Source organism: Trachypithecus francoisi, unplaced genomic scaffold, assembly GCF_009764315.1.
Source record: "Trachypithecus francoisi isolate TF-2019V2 unplaced genomic scaffold, Tfra_2.0 Lachesis_group21, whole genome shotgun sequence".
NCBI lineage: Eukaryota > Metazoa > Chordata > Mammalia > Primates > Cercopithecidae > Trachypithecus > Trachypithecus francoisi.
The window spans coordinates 23,146,213-23,173,023 of NW_022681467.1; the positions used below are offsets into that span (position 1 = coordinate 23,146,213).

Genomic DNA, 26,811 nt, shown 5'->3' on the forward strand with positions numbered 1-26,811 from the left:
CTCAGTGTGTACTGACTGCAAGATATTGTCCTTTTTACAAAAAATTGTGCCTCACATTTTGCTACATTGAACATCATCTGACAATATGTCATCAGAACTTAAATAATTTTATTATACAGTTAATAGTCTTCATACCAAGAACATAAAAATACAACATATTTCATCAACTCTAAAATAACATTGGCTGAAAAAGGCATTATTCTGTGTATTATTTAGGAAAAACACTGTCAATTTAACTATGACATAATAATGCTTTTTAAGTCACTGACCATAAGATACATCATGATTTCAAGGATATTAGCCCTCGAAAAAATGCATACCTCTGAATTGATAAAATACGAGAATTGCGTCCTTACTATCACCTACAATATACGTGCTACTGGCCAGATGTTGTGGTGACTTGCCTGCTTTTTTTAGGGAACTCTGCTCTCTTTGGAGAGACAATGGTACTATCAACGAAACAATCACTGACCAAGGTGACAATCCCAGTATAGACAATTTGCATGACAAACACAGGAAGGTAAATGACCAGCGTCTGCTTTCCTAGTCCCACCCAACCCCAACCCTTGCACTGTTTTTAGAGCCAGACTCACAGGGGTCAGAAAAGAGACTTCCACTGTTTGCTTTTTTGATGGCCGTATTTTCTTTTTGACATTCCATAAACAAATAAGTTCCAACACTACTCAAGCCATAGTACATTATGGGGCTTGGAATTTGAAGCTTTTGTGTCCTCCCTCTGGCCACCATTTATAATCAGAAATACAAAGTTACATCAATTTCATATAATAAACAGAAACCACTTTCTTTTCTTGTCCTTCATTTATCACAACAACCAGTTCCAACTCCTCGAGAGAAGGAAAGCTGCGGAATATGAGCCATGGTCCTCACATAAAAGTTTTAAATAAGATTGCAGGACAATTATATAAACAATTATATAAACAATGAAGAATTCAAGTTATAACACATAAAGAGAGAGAAGAAAACAGATTAGAGAACACCCCAGCCCTGTCTGGATTTCAATCTTTTAAAACGTGTGTCCTCAGTGTTTACACTTAAAGAATCCATGAGATACTTTTACTCCCTGCTAGATGCCAAAAACCACAGCATGCTAAGGGCACTGTCTGAGGACCTATCTGGTGTTCATGTGCCACACAACACTCCTCAGGACAGCCCCCGCCTTTCCCCACATTGGATGCTAATGGTTATTAGCCTGATTTCTTGCTGAAGCAGGACAACTCCATGTTCATGTCCAAATTATAATCATAAAGAACCTCATATAAAACAGCTGCCAGTATGGCTGGTACCCAAGACTCTAAAGGGGTCCTCTTATGTTGAATCTTTATCATCTAAGTCTCCATAGTTACAAGATTGTGTGGGGAGGCAAAACTCATAAGATGAAAATGTTTACGAATGCACTGACCACTTAGAAGCATCTAACTCTGCTGAACACCCCACCTACTGTTGTCAGTCTTTGTTGGTCAATCTTTGACTGATAAGGTGATGAACTTATTGTTTCAAACTGAACACTTCTGAAAATGAAGGGGAGTGCTGTTAAAAATTACACAAGGTAATTAAAAATTATTCAATGTAAAAAGCATAAACTTGATAATAAGCATAAATTGGGCTTTCGCTACTTACAGTCATACAACGCAAACCAACTGTAAAATCAATTTTGCAAAAGACAAGATTTTAGTGGAGGTGCTGTTGGAGAACTGCTCACACAAAACCACTGGCAAAGAAAGACTTGGCAGATTTAGCCCTTCAGTTATCAACTGAAGAAGGGATAAAGGATGAAGGCATAGGAAGTGTTTCATAATTCTCTGAACGAGATTAAGAGAGGACTTTGGGAAAACTGAGGAATTTCCTGGCTGCTGCTTTTTACATCCTGCTGTGAAATCAGTCTCAAGTGAAGGACTCCACGATGCAGCTCACAGATTTCTGGGCACCATGTGCATAACTGAAGCCACACCCCCATCTCTTTATCTTGCTCTATTTAATTCATAGCCAGTATCTGTACTACTTATAGCAAATAAGATCTGTGAGGATTGAGGATAGAGAATTCCCCTTATCCCCACTGACCATATATCTCCAGTGCCTAAAGCAGCCACTGATACATTAATTGGCACTTAATAAGCATTTGCTGAATAAACACCAATATGTTAACAAGAAAAATAATGATCTGTCTCATAGAACTCAGTGAGATCTGACTGATTTTTTTTTCTTTTATGAATTTGGCTCATGAAGCAGGATCATACCTGCTTCATGATTGTAACCATAAATTTTGTTAACTCTAAAATTATTTTCCCATACTTTTTTGTTTCATTTTTAAAGACAATATCACAATCAAATCTTTCTTTCATAATTTATTATGGAAATGATGAAATGGATTTGGGGCCCTTTCTGATACTGAAGGAAATGAAAATTTCCTATATAAAAATCTATTTTAATACAAAGAAGAAATTCTAATTATATTTTATAAATAAAACTCATAATGTCATTCTTCTATATTTCCAAACAGTAGACACCATACTCCACACTCCAAGAAACCCAGAATTCACGCCCTAATGCTTCCACAGCCCAATTCCAACTCCACTCTCATCACTATGTCTAAGGTGTATCTGCCCCATGGGCCTTCTGGATGTGTTCATCAATTCTGAAAAACTCTGAACTTGGAAGCTCAGTGAGCCCCAGGGTTTGGGGTAAGATATTATGGACCTGCACTTCCTCAACCACTAATGTTGCGCTTCAGCCAAAAGTGCTTCTGCTCACTATACTACTATACCTGACAGCAGACGGTCACCAGAGAGCCTCCCTGCCTGTGTGCATGGGGGTACTCCCTGTCTTTCCTGGCTCAGCACATCACTGCCTCCCTTTTTCAGCACCCCTGGCCCCACTGGAAACTCTGGCAGGCTCTCCTCTACGCTCCCTCACCACTGATCTGCTTCCCTCTCAGGGCGTGTGATAATCACAGTCTATACAGGGGTGTCCAATCTTTTTGGCTTCCCTAGGCCACTGTGGAAGAATTGTCTTCGGCCACACAATACACTAATCCTAACGATAGTGCTGATGAGCTTAAAAAAAATAATAAAAAAACCCTCATATTTTAAGAAAGTTTATGAATTGTGTTCGGCTGCATTCAAAGCCGTCCCAGGCTGCATGTAGCCCGCAGGCCATGGGTTACACAAGCTTGGTTTACCATATACCATGGCTGTGTACAGACAGATATCCTGAGAAGAGGATTCCTGCATTCTTCTGTCTATGAAGATACTGATTCCTAACTTTTAAATTACTGTTGTAGAAGAATGAATGAAAAGGTAACTCCCTACTTCCCATACAAGAGCAGATATACTTCTGTATTCCAAGAACTAGGCCATGGCTCTCAAACTCTGGATAGCTTACAACAAAGTCAGAATCCCAGGCCCTATCCCGATCTCTGTATCTTTAAGCTCCTCAAGTGATTCTGATACTAGTCTCCATAGGCCACACTTCAGGAAACTCTGAAGTAAGAAATTATTAAACATCAGACTGGACGTAGTGGCTCACGCCTGTAATCCCAGTACTTTGGGAGGCTGAGGTGGGTGGATCACTTGAGGTCAGGCGGTCGAGACCAGCTTGGCCAACATGGCAAAATACTGTGTCTACTAAAAATACAAAAATTAGTTGGAGTGGTGGTGTGCACCTGTGATCCCAGCTCCTCGGGGGGCTGAGGCACAAGAATTGCTCAAACCCAGGAGGCGGAGAGGTTGCGGTAACCCAAGATCGCACACCACTGCACTCCAGCCTGGGCGACAGAGCGAGACTGTCTCACAACAAAACAAAACTCCTCCTGTGCTCCTTTCCCGAGACAATTTCTTTAGCATTTCAGGAACTGCATTGAAAAAAAAATAGTCTCACCTTTACTTGGAAGGTTAAAGCCCCATAATTAGTTTGGCTCTTTTGGGGAGTGGGAGGGAGATGGGGAAGGATAAGGGTGAAGGAAGAGAGGACAGCGCTTTGACACAAAAGGAGAGGCTGGGCTGAAACCTGGAGGCAGGGAAAGGGAGGGAACGGAGGGAAGTTTCGCATTCTGAAAGCGCCTGGGAATGTGGGGCGGCCTTGTGGCAGGCTAGGGAGGCTCTGGAGCTTAAGTGTCATTCTATGTCCAAGCCTGTGCCACTGAGGATGTTGCCCTCAAGAGTGAGGGGCCAGGGAATCGGGCACAGCAGTCAGCGACTGAAGATCAGATCGGGGGCCTTCCCCAACCTTTGAGCTCAGTTCAGCCCTGAGGTTTCTGTATGTTCCTGAGGGAAGAGAATGGGTCTCTGCCAAAACAGGCTGAGAATGAATTTCTAATTAAGTACAGTCGGTAAAACCCGAGTCCAAGATTACCATAAAAATAAGGAAGTATGGCATTTCTTATATTCCACTACCACATAACAATGTGATATTTTTGCATCTACTATGTGCCATCTACAAAGTAGGTACTCAAAAGCTTGAATAAATGGACGAATGAATGAATACTGAATGACTAGGAAAACTCACTGTTTAATCAGAAAATTTGAAAAGAGAGAAGAAAGGACCTCTCATTTGCCTCTGGCCTCAGTCAGGACTTGGGTTCTGGTCGGAAGGATAAAACTGGCATTTCTAAGTCAATACCAGAATTTCCTTTTAGGAAGGTAAGACCCTGTGGTGCAGAACTAATTACACTTTATGTAGCACTCCTCATCAAACTTTACTGACCATATGCTGCGGAACCATGGACTGCAGAAGGGCTGTATTATTCCTACCGTGGAGATGTCTGTCTATCCATTATCATGAGCACGCAAGACAGGGAGAGGAAGAGAAAGGACAGATGGCCACCCTGTGAGGTGAAGTCTTTCTACTTCAAGGCAGCATCTGTCAGGGTCTGAGAAAACGCAAGGTTATGTATGTACTGGGCAGAATCTCCGCAGGCTCCCATGGACCCCTGCGGACCAGTGGCTCCACCAAGGGTGAAAGCCCAGCCCAGAATGAGCCCATGTGCTCTTCTACTCTCCCTGAGGCCAGTGTCTGCAGACACTGAAGACCTCGTGAATGTCCACCGCTCACATCAGAACCAGAGAGAGCCTAAGTGTCCATAGCTGCCACGGGGCTCCTGGTCTGACCATGCCAATCTTTCCTTTCTGGACACTGCAAGGCTGGAAGCCAGAAGGGGACTGATTCCTCCCACAAGAGCTTAGCCCTGTAAGCCAACAGCCTTTCTACTCAGGCCTTGGCTTTGCAAAGGATGGAAGATTCTGTGAGCCCTGGCTGAGTATATTCTGACCTGGGTCTTGTGCTGTCACCATCCTGAGTTTTGCTGTGACATAAAACAACTCTTTCTTTTTTCTTAAAAAACGAAACAAAACAACCACCACAACCAAAGTTGATATATGAAACTCTATGTCAAGACCACAGCTCTGGACCACATCCACATGACCATCACCTGGCCTCACACACCACGCACCTAATGCTGGTTTGTGCTGGCACAGAAACTGTATACCCAAGCTCTGGTCAGAGCCCCATGGCCAGTTAATACCATTCAGCCACTCATTCCTGCCATGCAAACGAACACTCACCATCTATCTGCTCCCAACCTCCCACCTCAATACTGCTCTGTGCTTCCTTTCTCTAATTTTCTCCTAGCAATTCCTTTTTACCATTCTCCAGAATTTCTATTCTATCACACTCATTAACAATTTAGAAATCATTAGAGAACTACATACATAGTTGAAATATCAAAAGGTACTGAAAGGCTAGTCATGAAGCAATGTTCCCTGCTCCTCCTCTGCTCTTCTGAAGGCTTCTCTCCAGGGGCCCCACCTTTAACTAGGTTACTTTTCAGTTCTTCTGGGAGTTGCCTTTTTATCATTAATGTTTTTATTAGTTCCTGATCTATCCATTTTAGGCATCACTTTAACCAACTTCTTACTGAAACAGAAGGAGATTTTGGTCATCAGCCCCGCCCCCCTCCCTCTAGTATATATCACTGCTCTTAGTGCCTCTGTTAGTTCCTGTGCCATTATCCTGAGGGTGACAGTGATGGAAAGATGCCACTACAGACAGGAAATGGACATAACTCTCTGGGATATGGGGAGACGATGTGCCTGTTACCCACACACAGCTACAAGATCAGGAGACAATGCAGCCATAGCCCACTGAAGGGCGGCTTCCAGGGCCCCACAGGAAGAAGCTCTCAAACCCTGATGCACCTGTGCGTGGGGGTGAAGGCAGGAGGCTTGCTGGGAAGCTCCGTTTTTCATTCTCACCAAGGCAGGTGGGCTGGGTTGAGGGAGAGGGAGTTTTGCCCCGACCCCTGAGTGTTTTAGAGACTGCCTACCGGTAACTGGTAAAACTCCCGTACAATGCTGTGTGCTTCCTGTAAAGGCGAGCAGAACCTTAGCTCCAGGGTGCACTATGCTGCACGCCTGCCCAGCAGAGGCATGCTCCTGGAGTTGTCTTTAGGAGGCCAAATCATATACTTATACCTTTATTTCTTCTTCTACCACCTGTATTATTTTTTTCATTGTGTAATTTTTTTCTTTTTTTAGTAGGGATGGGGGTCTCACTACATTACCCAGTCTGGTTTCAAACTCCTGGGTTCAAGTGATCCTTCTGTCTCAGACTCTCAAAGTGCTGGGATTACAGGCATGAGCTACCATGCCCAGCTTCTTTTTCATTTTGGAAAATCTTAAACTTTTTAAAAAGTAGAAAGAGCACTATAATGAACCTCACGTGCTCATCATCCTGTTTTAGTAAATTATCAGCTCATGGCCAACCTGGTTTCATCCGCACTCCACTTACTTTCCCTATGCTCATATTATTTTGAAGCATATCCCAGACCTCCAATCATTTCCCTCTTTACTATTTCAATATAGACAGGAGCACTGGAACTTTCTGCTTTGTAAAGTTTGGATGTTTATGTCCTCAGCCCTCCCTTTTCTTCTACCTTCTAATTCTCTGGACAAAATTCTAACCAAGAACAATCCAATCTTCTAACTCCACGCTGCATAGACTAATATAACAAATTCTTGGTTTCCAACCTCAGCCAGCCCATAGCACTGGTCAGCAATTGTTCTGACAATATCAGAAAAAGGTGTTGGCTCCTTTATAAAAGTCATAAAAGTTGTAAAAAAGAAAAAGTTCTGATACCTACCGTAAAGTCCTTTTACTAACAACTATATACTCATATGGCATACATTTAGGGAGTATCTCCAACTGATTCGCACAGGACACTGAGGACACTGAGGTATAAAATACAGTCCTTGCCATTAAGGAATCTTTGTATAGCAAAAACAGACACTCCACTGTGGAGGTGAAGAGGAGGAAAGGAAGTTGCTATGGGATGTGTGTCATCAGATGGTCCCCTTCCCTGGGTTTCTACACAAGAATTCCACCTGGACTCCCTGACTTAGGCCTGGCTCCTTCCAATCCACACTCCCAACTGCTGCCAGTGGGGTCTTTCTAAACACTGATCTTTGGTGACTTTTCGGCTTAAAACATCTCAACGACTCCCAGTCACATCCGGACTCCAGTTCACAGCCCACAATCTCCAGTCTCTTCATAATGGTCCTCCCCAGCTCTCCACCTCCTTGCTCACAGCTGCCCTTCAGTGGGCTATGGCTGCATTGTCTCCTGATCTTGTAGCTGTGTGTGGGTAACAGGCACATCGTCTCCCCATATCCCAGAGAGTTATGTCCATTTCCTGTCTGTAGTGGCATCTTTCCATCACTGTCACCCTCAGGATAATGGCACAGGAACTAACAGAGGCACTAAGAGCAGTGATATATACTAGAGGGAGGGGGGCGGGGCTGATGACCAAAATCTCCTTCTGTTTCAGTAAGAAGTTGGTTAAAGTGATGCCTAAAATGGATAGATCAGGAACTAATAAAAACATTAATGATAAAAAGGCAACTCCCAGAAGAACTGAAAAGTACCTAGTTAAAGGTGGGGCCCCTGGAGAGAAGCCTTCAGAAGAGCAGAGGAGGAGCAGGGAACATTGCTTCATGACTAGCCTTTCAGTAGTCATGCTCACAGCTGTCACCAGCTCTGCTAAACTCCTGGTAGCTCCTGAAAGGGCAGGTCATTCCCTTTCCCTACCATGAACACCCCCTTCTCCCAGCTCCCATGCTCCTTAGGGATCAGCTCTGGTATGGTCTCTCTTAACTTGGACTCAGGTGACACAGGGCACTCTGCTCCCCTCTCATGGCTCCCAGGAACGCATGGGCACACCTCCAACACTGAGCTTCTAATGGAGGCGCCTGCTGTCGACTCACAGCTGCTGCTCTGGGCCAGAAAGTCTGCTGGCTGAATGAATTTTAAGGAAGTCTAGTGGGTTCCTGGCTCTGGAGATCACAGGAGAGAAGTCTGCTAGAGACGAAGATTTACCCATCCAGCCACAGGCAATGTTCCCAGATGGTGTGGATGAGATTACCCAGGGAAAAAGAGTCCAGATGAAACCCAAGGGAACAATAGCATTAAAGAGCTGACAAGAGACAACCAAAGCCAAAGCTGAAAAGCAGGAGATGGGACTTTCGAGAAGAAGGAATGACACATTTTTTCTTTATGATGAAACCCACAGGGCTGTACAAGAAACTTAAATATAGTTTGAAATAAAGAAAGACACATACTTTAAGTACAGTTTAATTCTTTTTTGTTTTGTTTTGTTTTGTTTTGTTTTGAGACAGAGTCTTGCTCTGTTGCCCAAGCTGGAGTACAGTGGCGCAATCTTGGCTCACTGCAACATCTGCCTCCGGGGTTCAAGTGATTCTCGTGCCTCAACCTTGCAAGTAGCTGGGACTATAGGAACACTTCACCACACCCAGCTAATTTTTTGTATTTTAGTAGAGACAGGGTTTTACTATGTTGCCCAAGCTGGTCTCAAACTCCTGAGCTAAAGTGATCTGCCTGCCTCGGCCTCCCTAAGTGCTAGAATTACAGCATGACTTTATAATTCTTAAAACTCTTAAGATACAGATAACTAACACCAGGAGGTACGGATATGCATTGTTATTATACAGTAAATATAAACATGAAAAGTATATCTGACACTATTCATAACAGCCAAAGAGTGAAAACCACCCAAGTATCCATCAATAGAAAAATGGATAAACAAAATGTGGTACATACATATAAGGAATATTATTCAGTTATAACAACAAGGAATAAGTACTGAAACATACTAAACACAGGTGAACCTTGAAAACATGATGTGACTTCAATAGGCAAATCCATAGAGACAGGAAATACAGACTGGGGGTTGCCAGAAGAGGGAGGAATGGGGACTGACTGCTAAGGGGCTTCTTCTGGAAGTGATGAAAATATTCTAAAATTGACTGTGGTGACGGGTGGCTGCACAGTTCTGTGAATATACTGAAAACCACTGAATTGTGTACTTTAAATGAGTGAACTGTATGGTATGTAAATTATATCTCAATAAAGCTGTTATAAGAAAAAAAGCACATCCAAGTGAACAAAAGTTTCACACATCCCTTGCTCAGTATAGCGATCCTGTTAGCACCCATAAACAGAACTCTAAAATCTAAATGAATGCCCAGTTCTCAATACCAATTCTGTGTTGCCTCTACTTGTGAACACTGGCCTCTTACATAAAACAGTAGATGAAACACCCAGCATGCAGACAGCTTCTATATTAGCTTCACATTACAGTAACAACCTCTGTTGCAGAGTCGGGAACAAGCCAGAGCCTCACCACCCCACATTCCCACCTCACATACACACTGTCTGCCCATCCATCTTTTATCTTGAATACTACACTCCTAAACTATGGACATAGCTGAAGCCAGCTGAGCCCCGGCTTACTGGGGAGAACTAGGATAGCTTTCAGAAAGCAGGGGCAGAGGGAAGGGTGCTCACCCATAGGAACAACCGATCAAAAAACAGGCACAACCGGCCCCAACACACCCGCCACCCTCCTAGAAACAGGACTTTTCATTCTGTGGGTTTTGTTTGTTTTTTAGCTGCATTTACAAAGATTTTTATAGTCAGATTTTTATAACCCTCAGCAGTTATAGGGTTTGATCTGTTCCTAATTATGGAAAAGAATCCTGGGATTGGTTCAGAGTGAAGGAATTTGAGTTTAGTATTACCATTTTAAAGCCCCAATGCTTACACAAATTTCCAAGTAGAGAATTAGATTTCCTCAGTTACTTTGCTTTAAAAAAATGATAATCTCAATTTTTAAAATCTCATTTAAAAAATGAGAATCAAAGGCAAAACGGCTTTGCCTGCATTGAAAGCCATACTGAAATTTAACTGAATGGCCTACACTGCACTATTTAGACATTTCCCTACTCTCTTACTTAAATAAGTCTCTCCATTTTTACTGAATTTGCACAGTTGCTAAATGTGTGTATTTAAGAGCCATGCTACACACCTAGAAAAGCTAAGGCTCTGGGGGAAAACAGCAATAAAGAAACATGCAGCCCTTGTTGAGAACATGATATACCTACCCAGGAAGACACCAGCTCAGCCCTCCACAAAGCACACAGCCAGATACGGTTCCCAAAGCAGAGAGAACCAGTATCAACCAGGCTGTCGTGCGAGGACTGAGAACACACGATGATACGGGTCTAGTCACAGTGAATACTGTGGTCATTTGTACCAAACAGCAAAAAGACATGCTTGCAATAGAACTTACCTGCATTTTCAAGGAAATCTTGGCAAACTAAATGGTGAGCATGCCATCGCTTATTTTTGCAAGTGCTCCTGCATGCAGTGTTCATAAGTGGATCTTAATTTAAGTTAGTGATTGAGCCCAGATAAGGAGCACCAAAAAAACCAGGAAGAAAATCAACATCTCCTTGATTCTGAAACTTAAAATTATTACTTCTTAGAAGTAAGTGTGGGGAAGAGCTCCCTCTAGAATGAAAGCTCTAAAACCACTTCAGTGACTTTCAGAGGGTGGAGCAATAGGGAACTGGAAGGAAAAAAACTAGAACTCGGCATTGGCAACAAGTATGGCTACCTCCAGCACAAAAGCCTGCTTATACGCACAGACTGGGAAAAGTGTCAGCAGCGTTAAGTCAAGATTTTCACTAAGAATCTAAAAAGTATTAATCATTTGTCAGCTATAAGCAACAAAGTATGATGTTCAATTAGATTCGGAATATGGAGAGGTATGTCAGTACAAAAACAATCTCAACTTAAAATGAGTCAATAAATTTTATTTACTAGAACCCTAATCAAGTGTTTTACATGAAAATAACCTAACAAATATATATAACCTATATCTTAATAGTGTCAGGAGATGTTGCCAAAATGAAATTATACTAACTGGAACCTAGAGCTCAACCTCTTTCGGATCGGAGAAACAACTGAAACCCCTGCAAGCTCTATTCCAAATGCAGTCTACGGCAGGGAGAATTCTAAGAATGCCCCCAAGATTTCCACCTCCTGACGGGCATGCTCTGTATCTTCCCTCCCTCCGTGTGGGTAGGCCTGACCTAATCAGATAAGCTCCCTTAAAACAGGGTCTAGAGATCAGAGTCCTAAGAAGCCAGAGAAATTTGAAGCTTCAGGATACATATTCAGTATATGTGTAGGAATACAAGATCTAAAATTTTCATTTTCAAATGTTATATAAGTGCAATCATGCCATATATAAATTTCTAAGATTTTCTTTTTCAATCAGCAAAATTTGCTTTTGATTTATCAAAGTTGTTGTGTTTCTGTATATCAAAAGTTCATTTCTTTTGGTTGCTGGATATTAGGCCATGGTGTGTATGTAGCATCACTTATTTAAGCATTCATTTGTTGAGGAATATTTGGCTTGTTTCCGGTTTTGGGCTATTATAAACAAAGCTGTAAAATATTGCTGTCAAGTGCTATAAACATGGGTGTACAGATATTTGTGAGAACACTGGTTTTCATTTCTCTCGGATAAATGCCTAGGAATGCAATTGTTGGGTTATAAGTATAACACTAGTTTTTTAAGAAACAGACAAACTATATTCCAGAGTGACTGTACCATCTTATATTCCCACCAACAATGTATGAGTGATCCAATCTTTCCCCACTCTCTCCAACATTTGGTGTTATTACTATTTTTAATTTTAGTCATTTTGATAGGTGTGTAGTGATATCTCATTGTGCTTTCAATTTGCATTTCTCTAATGGTTATTTTATTTTTATTTTGAGAAGGGAGTCTTATTCTGTCACCCAGGTTGGAGTGCAGTAGCACAATCTCAGCTCACTGCAACCTCTGCCTCCCGGGTTCAAGGGATTCTCCTGCCTCAGCATCCGGAGTAGCTGGGACTATAGGCATGTGCCACCATGCCTGGCTAATTTTTTATTTTTAGTAGAGACGGGGTTTTGCCATGTTGGCCAGGCTGGTCTTGAACTCCTGACCTCAAGTGGTGATCTGTCTGCCTTGGCCTCCCAAAGTGCTGGGATTACAGGTGTGAGCCACCACACCCGACCTCACTAATGGTTATCGATGCCGATCATCTTTTATGTCATTATTCACCATATGTATATCCTCTTTGGTTAAATGTCTCTTCATGTCTTTTGCCCAATTTCTTTTTTTTTTTTTTTTTTTTTTGAGATGGAATCTCGCTCTGTAGCCCAGGTGCTGGAGTGCAGTGATGCGATCTTGGCTCACTGCAAGCTCTACCTCCCAGCTTCACGCTATTCTCCTGCCTCAGCCTCCCGAGTAGCTGGGACTACAGGCGCCTGCCACCACGCCCAGCTAATTTTTTGTATTTTTAGTAGAGACGAGGTTTCACCATGTTAGCCAGGATGGTCTCGATCTCCTGACCTCATGATCCGCCCGTCTCGGCCTCCCAAAGTGCTGGGATTACAGGCATGAGCCACCGCGACCGGCCTTTTGCCCATTTTCTAATTGAATTGTTTGTTTACTGTTGAGTTTTGAGAGTTCTTATACTCTAAATTCAAGTGCTTTCCCAGAAATATGGTTTGCAAATATTTTCTCCCAGTCCATAGCTTGCCTTTTCATCTTCATAACAGGGTTTTTCACAGAGCAAAAACTTTTGGTTTTATGTGGTCCAGTTTATCAAGTTTTCCTTTTATGAATCATGTTTTTAGTATCAAGTCTAAAAACCTTTTGCTTAGTTCTGGGATTCAAAGATTTTCTCCTATTTTTTTTCTAAAAGTTTTATAGTTTTATGTTTTACATTTAGATCTGTGATCAATATTGAGTTAATTTTTATATAAGATGTGAGATTTAGAGATTCCCTTGTTTGCCTATGGTTGTCCAACTGCTCTACACTACTTGTTAAAAGGCTGTCCTTTCTTCACTGAACTGCCTTTGCAGCGCCTTTGTCAAAAATCAGCTGGGGGCTGGGTGCAACGGCTCATGTCTGCAATCTTAGCACTCTGAGAGGCCAAGGCGGGATCACTTGAGCCCAGGAGTTTGAGACCAGTCTAGGCAACATAGGGAAATCCCATCTCTACCAAAAAAAAAAAAGAACTAGCCAGGCATGGTGGTATGCGCCTATAGTCCCAGCTACTTGAGAGGCTGAGGCAGGAGGATCACTTGAGCCAGGGAGGTTGAGGCTGCAGTGTGTCGTGATTGCACCACTGCACTCTGGCCTGGGCAACAAAGTGAGACCCTGTCTCCAAAAAAAAAAAAAAAACAATTCAGCTGGAACTGGTGTGGTGGTGTGCACCTGTAATCCCAGCTACTCAAGAGGCTGAGGTAAGAGGGTTACTTGAGCCCAGGAGTTCAAGACCAGCCTGGACATCATAGTGAGACCCTGCCTCAAAAACCACCAAAAACAAAATCAAATCCGAATCAGTTGGACATATTCATGTGGTTCTATTTCTGGGATCTATAGATCAGCCTATCCCATTGATCTATGTGTCTACCCTTCCACCTGAAACAATGTCTTGATTACTGTACCTAATAGTAAGCCTTAACATTGGGTAAATTGATTCTTCTCATTTTATTCTTCTTTTTCTAAATTGTTACAGCTATTCTAGAACTTTTGCCCTTTCATATAAATTTCAGAATAAGCTTGTCTGTATCTACAAAAACATCTTGCTGTGATTTTTAAAGACCTTTTTTAATTGTAGTAGGATATAACATAAAATCACTTTAGCCATTTTTAAGCGTATAAATCAGTGGCAATAATTACATTTACGATTTTGTGCAACTGACATCACTACCTACTTCTAACGCTTTTTCATCACCCCAAAGGGAAACTCTATAATAACCATAAAGCAGTAATTCCCCATTTCCCACTCCCCCTAGCTGTTGGTAACCTCCAATCCACTTTCTGTCTCTAAGAATTTGTGTACTCTATCTCATTGTAGTTTTGATTTGCATTTCTCTGATGGCCAGTGATGACGAGCATTTTTTCATGCGTCTGTTGGCTGTATGCATGTCTTCTTTTGAGAAATGTCTGTTCATATCCTTTGCCCACTTTTTGATAGGGTTGTTTTTTTCTTGTAAATTTGTTTGAGTTCTTTGTAGGTTCTGGATATTAGCCCTTTGTTGGATGAGTAGATTGCAAAAATTTTCTCCCATTCTATAGGTTGCCTGTTCACTCTGATGGTAGTTTCTTTTGCTGTGCAGAAGCTCTTTAGTTTAATTAGATCCCATTTGCCAATTTTGGCTTTTGTTGCTGTTGCTTTTGGTGTTTTAGACATGAAGTCCTTGCCCATGACTATGTCCTGAATGGTATTACCTAGGTTTTCTTCTAGGGTTTTTATGGTATTAGGTCTAACATTTAAGTCTCTAATCCATCTTGAATTAATCTTCGTATAAGGAGTAAGGAAAGGATCCAGTTTCAGCTTTCTACTTATGGCTAGCCAATTTTCCAGCACCATTTATTAAATAGGGAATCCTTTCCCTATTTCTTGTTTTTCTCAGGTTTGTCAAAGATCAGATGGCTGTAGATGTGTGGTATTACTTCTGAGGACTCTGTTCTGTTCCATTGGTCTATATCTCTGTTTTGGTATCAGTACCATGCTGTTTTGGTTACTGTAGCCTTGTAGTATAGTTTGAAGTACAGGTAGCGTGATGCCTCCAGCTTTGTTCTTTTGACTTAGGATTGTCTTGGCAATGCGGGCTCTTTTTTGGTTCCATATGAACTTTAAAGCAGTTTTTTCCAATTCTGTGAAGAAACTCATTGGTAGCTTGATGGGGATGGCATTGAATCTATAAATTACCTTGGGCAGTACGGCCATTTTCACGATATTGATTCTTCCTATCCATGAGCATGGTATGTTCTTCCATTTGTTTGTGTCCTCTTTTATTTCACTGAGCAGTGGTTTGTAGTTCTCCTTGAAGAGATCCTTTACATCCCTTGTAAGTTGAATTCCTAGGTATTTTATTCTCTTTGAAGCAATCGTGAATGGAAGTTCATTCATGATTTGGCTCTCTGTTTGTCTGTTACTGGTGTACAAGAATGCTTGTGAAAGAACGGCAATCATAAAAAAGTCAGGAAACAACAGGTGCTGGAGAGGATGTAGAGAAATAGGAACACTTTTACACTGCTGGTGGGATTCAACCATTATGGAAAACAATATGGCGATTCCTCAAGGATCTAAAACTAGAAGTACCATATGACCCAGCCATCCCATTACTGGGTACATACCCAAAGGATTATAAATCATGCTGCTATAAAGACACATGCACACGTATGTTCATTGAGGCACTATTCACAATAGCAAAGACTTGGAATCAACCCAAATGTCCGTCAGTGACAGACTGGATTAAGAAAATGTGGCACATATACACTATGGAATATTATGCAGCCATAAAAAAGGATGAGTTTGGGTCCTTTGTAGGGACATGGATGCAGCTGGAAACCATCACTCTCACTCAGCAAACTATCGCAAGAACAGAAAACCAAACACCGCATATTCTCACTCATAGGTGGGAACTGAACAATGAGATCACTTGGACTCGGGAAGGGGAACATCACACACCGGGGCCTATTATGGGGAGATGGGAGGGGGGAGGGATTGCATTGGGAGTTATACCTGATGTAAATGATGAGTTGATGGGTGCTGATGAGTTGATGGGTGCAGCACACCAACATGGCACAAGTATACATACGTAACAAACCTGCACATTATGCACATGTACCCTGGAACTTAAAGTATAATAATAATAATAATAAAAAGAATTTGTGTACTCTAGACAGTTCATGTAAGTGGAATAATTCAATATCTGTCCTCTTGCAACTAGCTTATTTCACTTAGCGTGTTTTCAAGGTTTACTTGTGTTGTTGCATGTATCAGAATTTCATTCCTTTTTAATGCTGAATAACATTTTATTTTATATATATGTATGTGTGTGTGTGTATATATATACACATACACACACACACACACACACATATATACAGATCACATTTTGTTTATCCATTCATCCACTGATGGATATTTGGGTTGTTTCCACACTTTGGTTGTTGTGAATAATGCTATCAACATTGGAATACGACAAAGGATTTCATGAACACAGATGCTATGAAGATTAGAGGACAGCATCAACAAATTATCAACATATTTGACCAGAGCAACTAGGCAAAAGAAAGAAATAAAGGACATCCAAATTCAAAGGAGGAAGTCAAATTGTTCCTATTTGCAGTTGATATAATCTTATATATAGAAAACCCTAAAAGCGCCACCAAAAAACTAAGAACTGATAAACTCAGTAAAGTTGCAGGATACAAAATCAACACACAAAAATCAGAAGCATTTCTATACAGGCGCAACAAATTAGCAGAAGAAGAAATCAAGAAAGCAATCCCATTCTCAACAGATTTTTTTAAAACTTCCAAAAACAACCGTAGGAATAAATTTAACCAAGGAGGTGAAAGTCCTCTTTACAAGGAAAACTATAAAACATTGATGTAAGAAATTGAAGAGGTCACAAAAAAATGGAAAGAGACACCATGTTTGTGGACTGAAATAATTAATATTGTGAAGAAAACCATACTACCAAAAGCTATCTACAGATTCAATGTAATCTCTACACCAATGACATTCTTCACAGAAATAGAAAAAACAATTCTAAAATTTGTATGCAACCACAGAAGACCCCAAATAGCCAAAGCATTTTTTTCTTTTCTTTTTTTTTTTTTTCTTTTTGAGACAGAGTCTCGCTCTGTTTGCCCAGGGTAGAGTGTAGTGGTGCAATCTTGGCTCACTGCAGCCTCTTCCTCCTAGGTTCAAGAGATACTTCTGCCCCAGCCTCCCAAGTAGCTGGGATTACAGGCACCCACCACTGCACATGGCTAATTTTTGTATTTTTATTAGAGACAGGGTTTTGCCATGCTGGCCAGGCTGGTCTCAAACTCCTGACCTCAGGTGATCCACCCGCCTTGGCCTACTAAAGTGCTGGGATTATAGGCATGAGCCACTGTACTCAGCCAACCAAAGCATTTCTGAGCAAAAAGAATGAAACTGGAGGCATCCTATCACCTTACTTCAAAATATGCTACAAAGCTATAGTACCCATAACAGCATGATACCAGCATAAAAACAGATACACAGACCAGTGGAACAAAATAAAGAACCCAGAAATAAATCCACATATTCACAGCCAACTGTTTTTCAGTAATGGAGTCAAGAATATTCAGTGAGGGAAAGGACAGGTTCTTCAATAAATGGTGCTGGGAAAACTGGATATCCATGTGCAGAAAAATAACACTAGGTCCCTCTCTCTCACCACATACAAAAATCAAATTTAAATGGATTAAAGGCTTAAGTATAAGACCTAAAACTATAAAACTACTAGAAGAAAATACTGGGAAAATCCTTCAGGACATTGGTCTGGGCAAAGATGTTTTGTGTAAGATGCCGAAATCACAGGCAACAAAAGCAAAAATAGACAAAGGGGATTATATCAAGCCAAAAAGCTCTACAAAGAAAAGGAAACAAGACAGTGAAGAGAAAGCTTATAGAATGGGAGAAAATATTTCGAAACTATCCCTCCAACAACGGATTTTTATAACCAGAATACACCAGGAATTCAAACAACTCAATAGAAAAAAAAAGTGATTTAAAAATGGGCAAATGATCTGAACAGACATTTCTCAAAAGAAGACATACAAATGGCCAACAGGCATATGAAAAAAATCTCAACATCAGTAATTATCAGGCAAATGCAAATCAAAACCATAATGAGAAATTATCTCATCCCAGTTAAAATGGCTATTATTAAAAAGACAAAATAACAGATGCTGGCAAGGATACAGGGAAAGAGGATACTAGTTCACTGCTGGTGGGAATGTAAATTATTTAGTACAGCCACTATGGAAGACAGTATGAAGACTGCTCAAAACAGATCCACTACATGATCCAGCAATCCCACTGCTGGGTATATATCCAAAAGAAAGAAAATCAGTATACTGAAGAGATACTGCAAGCTACAAACGTTTATTGCAGCACTATTCACAGCAGTGAACATACGAAATCAACCTACGTGTCCATCAACAACCGAATGGATAAATAAAATGTTGTATATATTATACAACGAAATATTATTCATTCACAAAAAGAATGAAATCTGTTCTTCGCAGCAACATGAATGGAACTGGAGGTCATTATGTTAAGTGAAACAAGCCAGGCATGGAAAGACAAATATGTTTTCTCACTCACATGTGTGAGCTAAAAAAACTGATCTCATGGAGGTAGAATGTAGAATGGTGGTTACCAGCGGCTGAGGGGCTGGGGAGATAGAGGTTAATGGGCATAAAAATAGAGTTAGAAGGAATAAGTTCTAGTGTTCAATGGCACAATACACATCATGACTACAGTTAGCAATAATTTATTCATTATTTCAAAATAGCTAGAAGATGTGAAATGTACTCAACACAAAGAAATGATAAATGTTTGAGGTGATGGATATCCTAATTACTCTTATTTGATCATTACACATTGTATGCATGTATCAAAATATCTCATGTACCTCATAAATATGTACAATTATCAATTTAAAAAGTAAAATTAAAAATACATTTAAAAACATGATATAAATACCTAGAAAAAATATTAAAAAGTGAATCAAATAAAGAGGAAATTCAAAATATCCTATAACTACTAAAGAAGGTGAATCAGCAGCTAAAAAATATCTCCACAAATAAGACACTAGGATCAAATGATTTTACAGGTGAGAGCTACCAAGTACTTGAGGTTCAGTTAACTCTAATCTTACATATTCTCCAGAGACGAGAAAGAGTGAAAACTCCTCAAATTATAATTATTAAAGGTTAGTTTAACATGATACCAAAACCATAACAAAGACAGGAAGGGAAAATTATCGGACATTCTTACTCATGAAATAGATACAAAATTCTAATAAAAAATGTTAGCAAACTGAATCCAACAATGTGTAAAGTAAGGCAATAATACGTCATGCCCAAGTTGGGTTTATCCCAGGAATGCAAATGATCTTCAGACCCAGGCTTGTCCAACAGGGTGATTGGTGGTGGTGTTTACAGAGAAAGGAAGCATGGAAGTCTGGGGCTAAGATCACAAGAAGGAACATGCACCAAACATAGGGAGCTTTGACTACCCAGGTAGGACTGTCCAGGCAGCAACTGCCAGTGCTGGTCTGGAGACAGCACTGAGAATCACCAGAATAGATGTGGCACCACAAGTCCCACATGCAGGAAACTGAGTAAAGAGAGAAAAGGACCGGGTCTGAATCCTAGACAAGCCCAGTGTTTAAGGAAGAGGAAGAGGATTCCCTAAAAAGACTGGCCAGAGAATGAGGAAAAGAAAAATCCAGGAAGACAAGAAAGATGATGATTCAAAGCCATACAATGAGAGAAAAAGGGGACTGAAGAATTCCATCACTGGGGCCCACTATGACAGGACGGTTTCAGGATGTGGTGAGAGAAGAGGCCAGACCATTGTGAGCAGATGTGTGACTAGACAAGAGGAAACAGGAATAGGAAGCGTAGCTGATGCTTACAAGACTGGCTGAGGAGGGACACAGGGAGTATGCAAGGGCAAAGGGAGAAGCCAATGAGAGGATTAACAAACCTTAGACCATGGAGACAGGAAAAGGAGAGAGGGTGGTGAGAAAAAGTACAACATAGTTTTTGTGCTCCATATTTCCAGAATGGAAAGATCAACTGTTCTTTAGTCACAGTCCCAAGGCATCCTAATTGATGAGCGATAACTTGTTTTTGTTGTTAATTTTTAAGTTCAGGGGTACATGTGCAGGATGTACAGGTTTGTTACATAGGTAAACGTGTGCCATAATGTGCCATCATCTCATCACCTAGGTATTCAGCCCAGTATCCACTAGCTATTCTTCCTGACGCTCTCCCTCCTCCCCATCACTCTCCAACAAACTCCAGTGTGTGCTGTTCCCCACCATGTGTCCAACACGCGGTACCTGGTTTTCTGTTCCTGCATTAGTTTGCTAAGGATAATGGCCTCCAGCTCCACCCATGTCCCTGCAAAGGACATGATCTCATTCCTTTTTATGGCTGCATAGTATTCCATGGTGTATATGTACCACATTTTCTTTATACAGTCTATTGTTGATGGGCATTTAGGTTGATTCCATGTCTTTGCTATTGTGAATAGTGCTTCAATGAACATACATGTGCATGTATCTTTGTAACAGAATAATTTGTATTCTTTTGGATATACATCCAGTAATGGGATGGCTGGGTCAAATGGTATTTCTGCCTCTAGGTCTTTGAGGAATTGCCACACTGTCTTCCACAATGGCTGAACTAATTTACACTTTCACCAACAGTGTAAAAGCATTGCTGTTTCTCTACAGCCTTGCCAGCATCTGTTCTTTTTTGACTTTTTAATAACAGACATTCTGACTGGTGTGAGATGGTATCTCACTGTGGTTTTGATTTGCATTTCTCTAATGATCAGTGATGTTGAACTTTTTTCATGTTTGTGATGACTTGCTTCTGAGGTTGATTATGCTTCTGAACTTTGGCAAACGGCAACAGCCTCCGTCCAGTGACCATGCTTCTATGGTTAAAGGTGAACCAGTCCCTGAAAGCCCACCTATCCCCAACCTCCACATTTACCTAAATAAAGAAGGTAAGAAGTAGAAGGTATTGAGGAAAGGCCCCAGGGGACATGAGTATAAAAAGCTAAAATGGGGCCATGGGTCTTGGACAAGAGGGAGTACACTGGCCCCCTGGGAACAGAGGAAAGGAGTAGGCTGAAAACAAGACACTGCAGCAGTCGCACAGCCGCTTACAACTACCCTTCAGGTCACATGCACAGAGAACTGGAGACTTGGAAAGGCTGCATGATTTGTATAGGAGCCAGGAATCAAACCACCTCTGTCTGACTACAAGGCTGATGTTCTTCAACACAGCCTCCCCAGCTGTCCTCCTTTAAACTTTGGTAGCATTTCTGGGATCATCTCATGTCACTTTCCACACTCTGGCTTTCAGTCGTTATATGTGGGTTTGTTTCACTTACATCCACCTTACTCTAGAATTGAAGTTCTTTGTGAAGCCCTACAGGTTTTCACATGGCAAGTGCTTACTGAAGAAGTGAATACGTTTATAATGACCAAATCTGTTACATGCCAACTTGCTTTCAACAGTGCTTTTGCAAATGTCCTTTCTGACTGATACAGTCCATCCCCACTCCAATTTTCTGTGCAGCATGCATGTACTCAGCCCTCCTCTGCCATAGACATTACAAAGGCAAGGCCACATTGCACATCTCATTTACCACAAGCTCCAAATTAGCAAATTTAGTCTTACTAAAGAGATTTCACCATCTTTGCAGGTATGAGAACAAAAAGCTCTTCTTACCTGAATTTTGATGGGCCAGGTGAAATTACTGACATAAACAAAGAAAGTGATATTTGGGTGGTTGCGAAAATCAAACTTCTCATTAGAGAAACTATCTTTGTACTCCTTAATGTTGGTTTTTGAAACAACAGGCATCTCTTCTCCAGCCTGGGTTCCAGCTGTTAGAAGAAAAACATGAAAGAGAAGAGACATTTTTTAGGGGGTAGGGGGAGAACAGAATCTGGCCTCATTAATAATAAGGACAATAGCATTTATCAAACATTTCCTGTGTTCCAGTAACAGCCTTTAAGAGCTCAATCTCATTTAATCCTCACAGTTGCCCTATTATTATCTTCATTTACAGATTGGGAAATTGAGGTTCAGAGAAAGTAAGTAACTTCCCTCAAGTCACACAGCCAGCAAGAAATGGAGATAAGATTTAAAGCTGGGCAGGTTGATATACAAGCCTATGTCCCTAGCCAAAATGGCTTTACCAGCCGGGTGCAGTGGCTCACACCTGTAATCCCAGCACTTTGGGAGACCGAGGTTGGGTGGATCACCTGAGGTCGGGAGTTCGAGACCAGCCTGACAAACATGGAGAAACCCTGTCTCTACTAAAAATACACAATTAGCCAGGCGTGGTGGCGCATGCCTGTAATCTCAGCTACTCAGCAGGCTGAGGCAGGAGAATCGCTTGAACCCGGGAGGCGGAGGTTGCGGTGAGCCAAGATCGTGCCATTGCACTCCAGTCTGGGCAACAAGACTGAAACGCCGTCTCAAAAAAAAGGTTTTACCAGGAATCCATGTAACTCCCTTCCACCCTTGCCCCACCCCCAAACAGGCAACACACATGATCATGAAAATACAGACACCAGTAGAATCCTATCAACAAGCACTGGCATTCACTTTGCCCACACCACTTCAATTCCTTTGCATTTCTCCTTTACACCTCCTTGGCAACGTGCCAGACTCCCATGCCAGTAATGCTGATGTACCGCTCACTGCCTAACCCGCAGTAGCAGGGAGGAGGGGCTCAAGGGGTCACTCAGTCCTCCCTTCTACCACCAGCTACCATGGTATTTAAGTCCTCCTAATCTGGTATAACTCCATCCTATTCCTAGACAGTCCTTCAATGTTCCACATTCTCCCTCAGCCAGGAATTCAAGTGCTGATAAAGATTAATGAAATGGACTTTTTTCCATGTCTGAGTTAGACCCTGTGACTAGAGCCCAGATTATCACGTCTTCATTGAGACACTCATTGCAAATCTTTTTTTTTTTCTTTTTTTGAGATGGAGTTTCGCTCTTGTTGTCCAGGCTGGAGTGCAATGACGCAATCTTGGGTCACTGCAACCTCCGCCTCCCAGGTTCAAGCAATTCTCCTGCCTCAGCCTCTTAAGTAGCTGGGATTACAGGCATGCACCACCACACTCAGCTAATTTTATATTTTCAGTAGAGACGGGGTTTCACCATGTTGGTCAGGCTGGTCTTGAACTTGTGACCTCAGGTGATCCACCTGCCTCAGCCTCCTAAAGTGCTGGGATTACAGACATGAGCCACGGCCCAGCTCACTGCAAATCTTTCGCATGCCTGGAGATGTTGCCTTTCTCCAAAGACTCTGATAATTCAGACTTTTTCTTAAAAGTCTCTCCTCGGCCGGGCGTGGTAGCTCAAGCCTGTAATCCCAGCACTTTGGGAGGCCGAGACGGGCGGATCACGAGGTCAGGAGATCGAGACCATCCTGGCTAACACGGTGAAACCCCATCTCTACTAAAAAATACAAAAACTAGCCGGGCGTGGTGGCCGGCGCCTGTAGTCCCAGCTACTAGGGAGGCTGAGGCAGGAGAATGGCGTGAACCCGGGAGGCGGAGCTTGCAGTGAGCTGAGATCCGGCCACTGTACTCCAGCCTGGGTGACAGCGAGACTCCGTCTCAAAAAAAAAAAAAAAAGTCTCTCCTCATTGCGAGTTTCTGAACTTTTCTCAAATTCAACACAATGTTTTAAGACGATAAATGTAAGTGGTGTGCACAAGGTAATATTCTTATTTTTTTTTTTTTTTTTTTTTTTTGAGACAGAGTCTCGCTCTGCCGCCCAGGCTGGAGTGCAGTGGCCGGATCTCAGCTCACTGCAAGCTCCGCCTCCCAGGTTTACGCCATTCTCCTGCCTCAGCCTCCCGAATAGCTGGGACTACAGGCGCCTGCCAGCTCGCCCGGCTAGTTTTTTGTATTTTTTAGTAGAGACGGGGTTTCACCGTGTTAGCCAGGATGGTCTCGATCTCCTGACCTCGTGATCCGCCCGTCTCGGCCTCCCAAAGTGCTGGGATTACAGGCTTGAGCCACCGCGCCCGGCCAAGGTAATATTCTTATTTTGCATCACTCTAATTGGTTTGTGTTTTTGATTTTAAAACACAACCCAGTATTGTAATAGTAATAATGATGATAAAATATAGTTACCATTTACCACATTTCAAGCACTACATTGACTACTTCATTTATTATCCCATTTAATTCTCATATCACTCTACTTGGGAAGGTCTTTTTTGTTTGTTTTTTAAAAATTTTTTTTTTTGAGATGGAGTTTCACTTTGTCACCGAGGCTGGAGTGCAGTGGCGTGATCTTGGCTCACACCAACCTCTACTTTCAAGGTTCAAGCAACTCTCCTACCTCAGCCTCCTGAGCAGCTGGGATTACAGGCATGTACTTCCATGCCTGGCTGATTTTTGTATTTTTAGTAGAGACGGGGTTTCACCATGTAGGCCAGGCTGGTCTCGAACTCTTGACCTCAGATGATTTGCCCACCTTGGCTTCCCACAGTGCTGGGATTACAGGCAAGAGCTATCACGCCCTGCCAGGACGGTGTTTTTACTATCCTACTTTATACAGGAGGAAACTGGCTCAGAAACCTTAAGTAACTTGCCTAACAGCACGGTGCAAGTAAATTTAATGGACAAATTTCAAACCAGTATCTACTTGTTGAGTTATCAAGTAGTGACTATCCTTTTTTTTTTCTTTCTTTCTTTTTTTTTTTTTTAAGAGATGGGATCTTGCTCTGTTTGCCCACACTGGAGTGCAATGGCACGATCATGGCTCAGGGCAGCCTCCAACTCCTGGGCTCAAGTGATCCTCTCATCTCAGTCTCCTGAGTAGTTGGCATTACAGGTATGCGTCACCACATCCGGTTTTTTTTTTCTTTTTTTTTTAGAGACAGGGTCTCACTATGTTGCCCAGGCTGGTCTTAAACTCCTGAGCTCAAGCAATCCTCCTGCCTGTCTCCCAAAATGTTGAGATTAAAGGCATGAGTCACAGCACTTGCCCTTCATCCTTTATTTCTTTAGATCTTCTACACAGCAGATCTTCAGTGAATCACAGTAAGACAGACAGTAAGAGCTGCGCTTTTAGAGCTTAATGTAATTCCCAAGTTACATTTCTCTGCACCTACTGAAATTTCATTTTATTTAAAATGTTTTCATTTATTGAAATGATGAATCATTTGAATTTTTCACTTCTGAAGCATGGATGTAGACAATGATGGTAGTGCCAGTGGCCACAGCAAGAACAGAAATGGTGATGGTGGGCTAGGGTAGTAACCACACAGAGCCTGACACCACAGCAAGCTCTGGTAGGTATAACCTAATTTAATCTATACAACAATTCTAAGAGGTAAGTATCATGCTCACTTTACAGATGAATAAAATAATGTTAAGGTTTACAGAGGGATTTAGACACTTGCTCAAGGTCTCATAGTTAATAAGTGGCAAGGGTGGTTTCAAACCAGTCTGTCTCCTAAGCTCGCTTTCTCAATTCCTATATTAAATTTCTTAATCTATCACACCTCCATTTGGGGGGTCTTCTCTAGGTGTGCCTTTACCTGAGAAGCTGGCAGCCCAGGTGATGTTGAGGTTGAAATTCTTGGAGGCATTGATGAACATGTCCAAATCCCTGTTTTGCTGAGGCAAGGTACAAATTATTAGAAAATTAATTAAAACAGTTTCTACATTTTAAAATAAAGCAATAAAGTTTACTCCTCTAAATGTTCTTAGTAACAAATATTTTATGATGTCTTTAGAGAAACTCACGTAAGAATTAGCAAAATTTCTAACCAATTTTCCTTAATACAAGCACATACCCCAATAAAATTTCATTCCCTCCCATTAAAGTATACGTAATTTAATGCTTTATCAAATGCCTAACTGCATGAGAAAGTGCCTTTTAAAAAGACCCCTATCAGAGCACAATGATTTGCATCTTCTGACCTGTGTTGGGGAATCAGCCTCCTAAAGATTCTCTGGGCAGCTGTTTTCAAATGTCTGAAGTTCAAATGTCTGTCTATCAATAAAACACTTGATCAAGTGCCCTAAATTATATTTATTTATAACTGAAGCCCATGTAATTCCAAACTCATAGATTATATACAGTGTAAAACTTCTCCAAAACTTGAAACAGCCTTTAAAAAAAGCATATAAAGCCGAAATGTACTTAATTTAAAAATAATTTTATTATATTCATGATTTGAAAAATACTTTTCTCTCACTAACAATATTATTTCAAGAGAAATATGATTGAGTATGGTTTCTTAGTTTTGAAAACCTTGTCTACCACTTTATAGCAGTTCACAGGGCTAATCTAACTTAATTTATTTTGATCCTTGGTCTTAATGACTAATAAAGATATTGCTGAGGAATCTGTTAAGCCAATGGACGAAGTGTACTGTTGGTGATATTAGGTAAATTAAAACATTAATAATTAGTCAAACTGAAATTTTACTAGTACATTTCTTAACTGGGGTCAAATAATTATTTCTGCAAACTAATCAATGTTGTATTTTTATCTTTTATAGAAGAATCCAACTGTACTGAAATTATTCATTTTTAAAAGATCTTGAGAGGTTAGAATAAGATTTTTAAGGGTGTTGTTTTAATCACTTTAATAGCACAAAATCACAACAATGGAAACATTTCCAAACAGCTATTTTAAAAATGTGATCATTAAACCAGAAATTTTCCTCACAAAGCATTTACCTTCTCATTTACTGATAAGACCTCACCTTCATCTTGAAAGGACAGCTCAAGTGTTTACTTATTTGTATTTAG

The 26,811-nt window shown here is 41.2% G+C and overlaps 1 protein-coding gene across 3 annotated transcripts in view; it reads right to left on the reverse strand.

The window, feature by feature from the left end:
* ATRN (attractin) overlaps positions 1 to 26,811 on the reverse strand; it is a 179,395-nt gene that overhangs the window by 31,285 nt on the left and 121,299 nt on the right. For all 3 annotated transcript variants that reach the window (XM_033185808.1, XM_033185810.1, XM_033185809.1), the window contains exons 23-24: positions 25,590 to 25,668; positions 21,744 to 21,901 (exon numbers count right to left, since the gene is read on the reverse strand). In XM_033185808.1, coding sequence (XP_033041699.1) covers positions 21,744 to 21,901; positions 25,590 to 25,668 — 237 coding nt within the window. The remainder of the gene's footprint in view (positions 1 to 21,743; positions 21,902 to 25,589; positions 25,669 to 26,811) is intronic.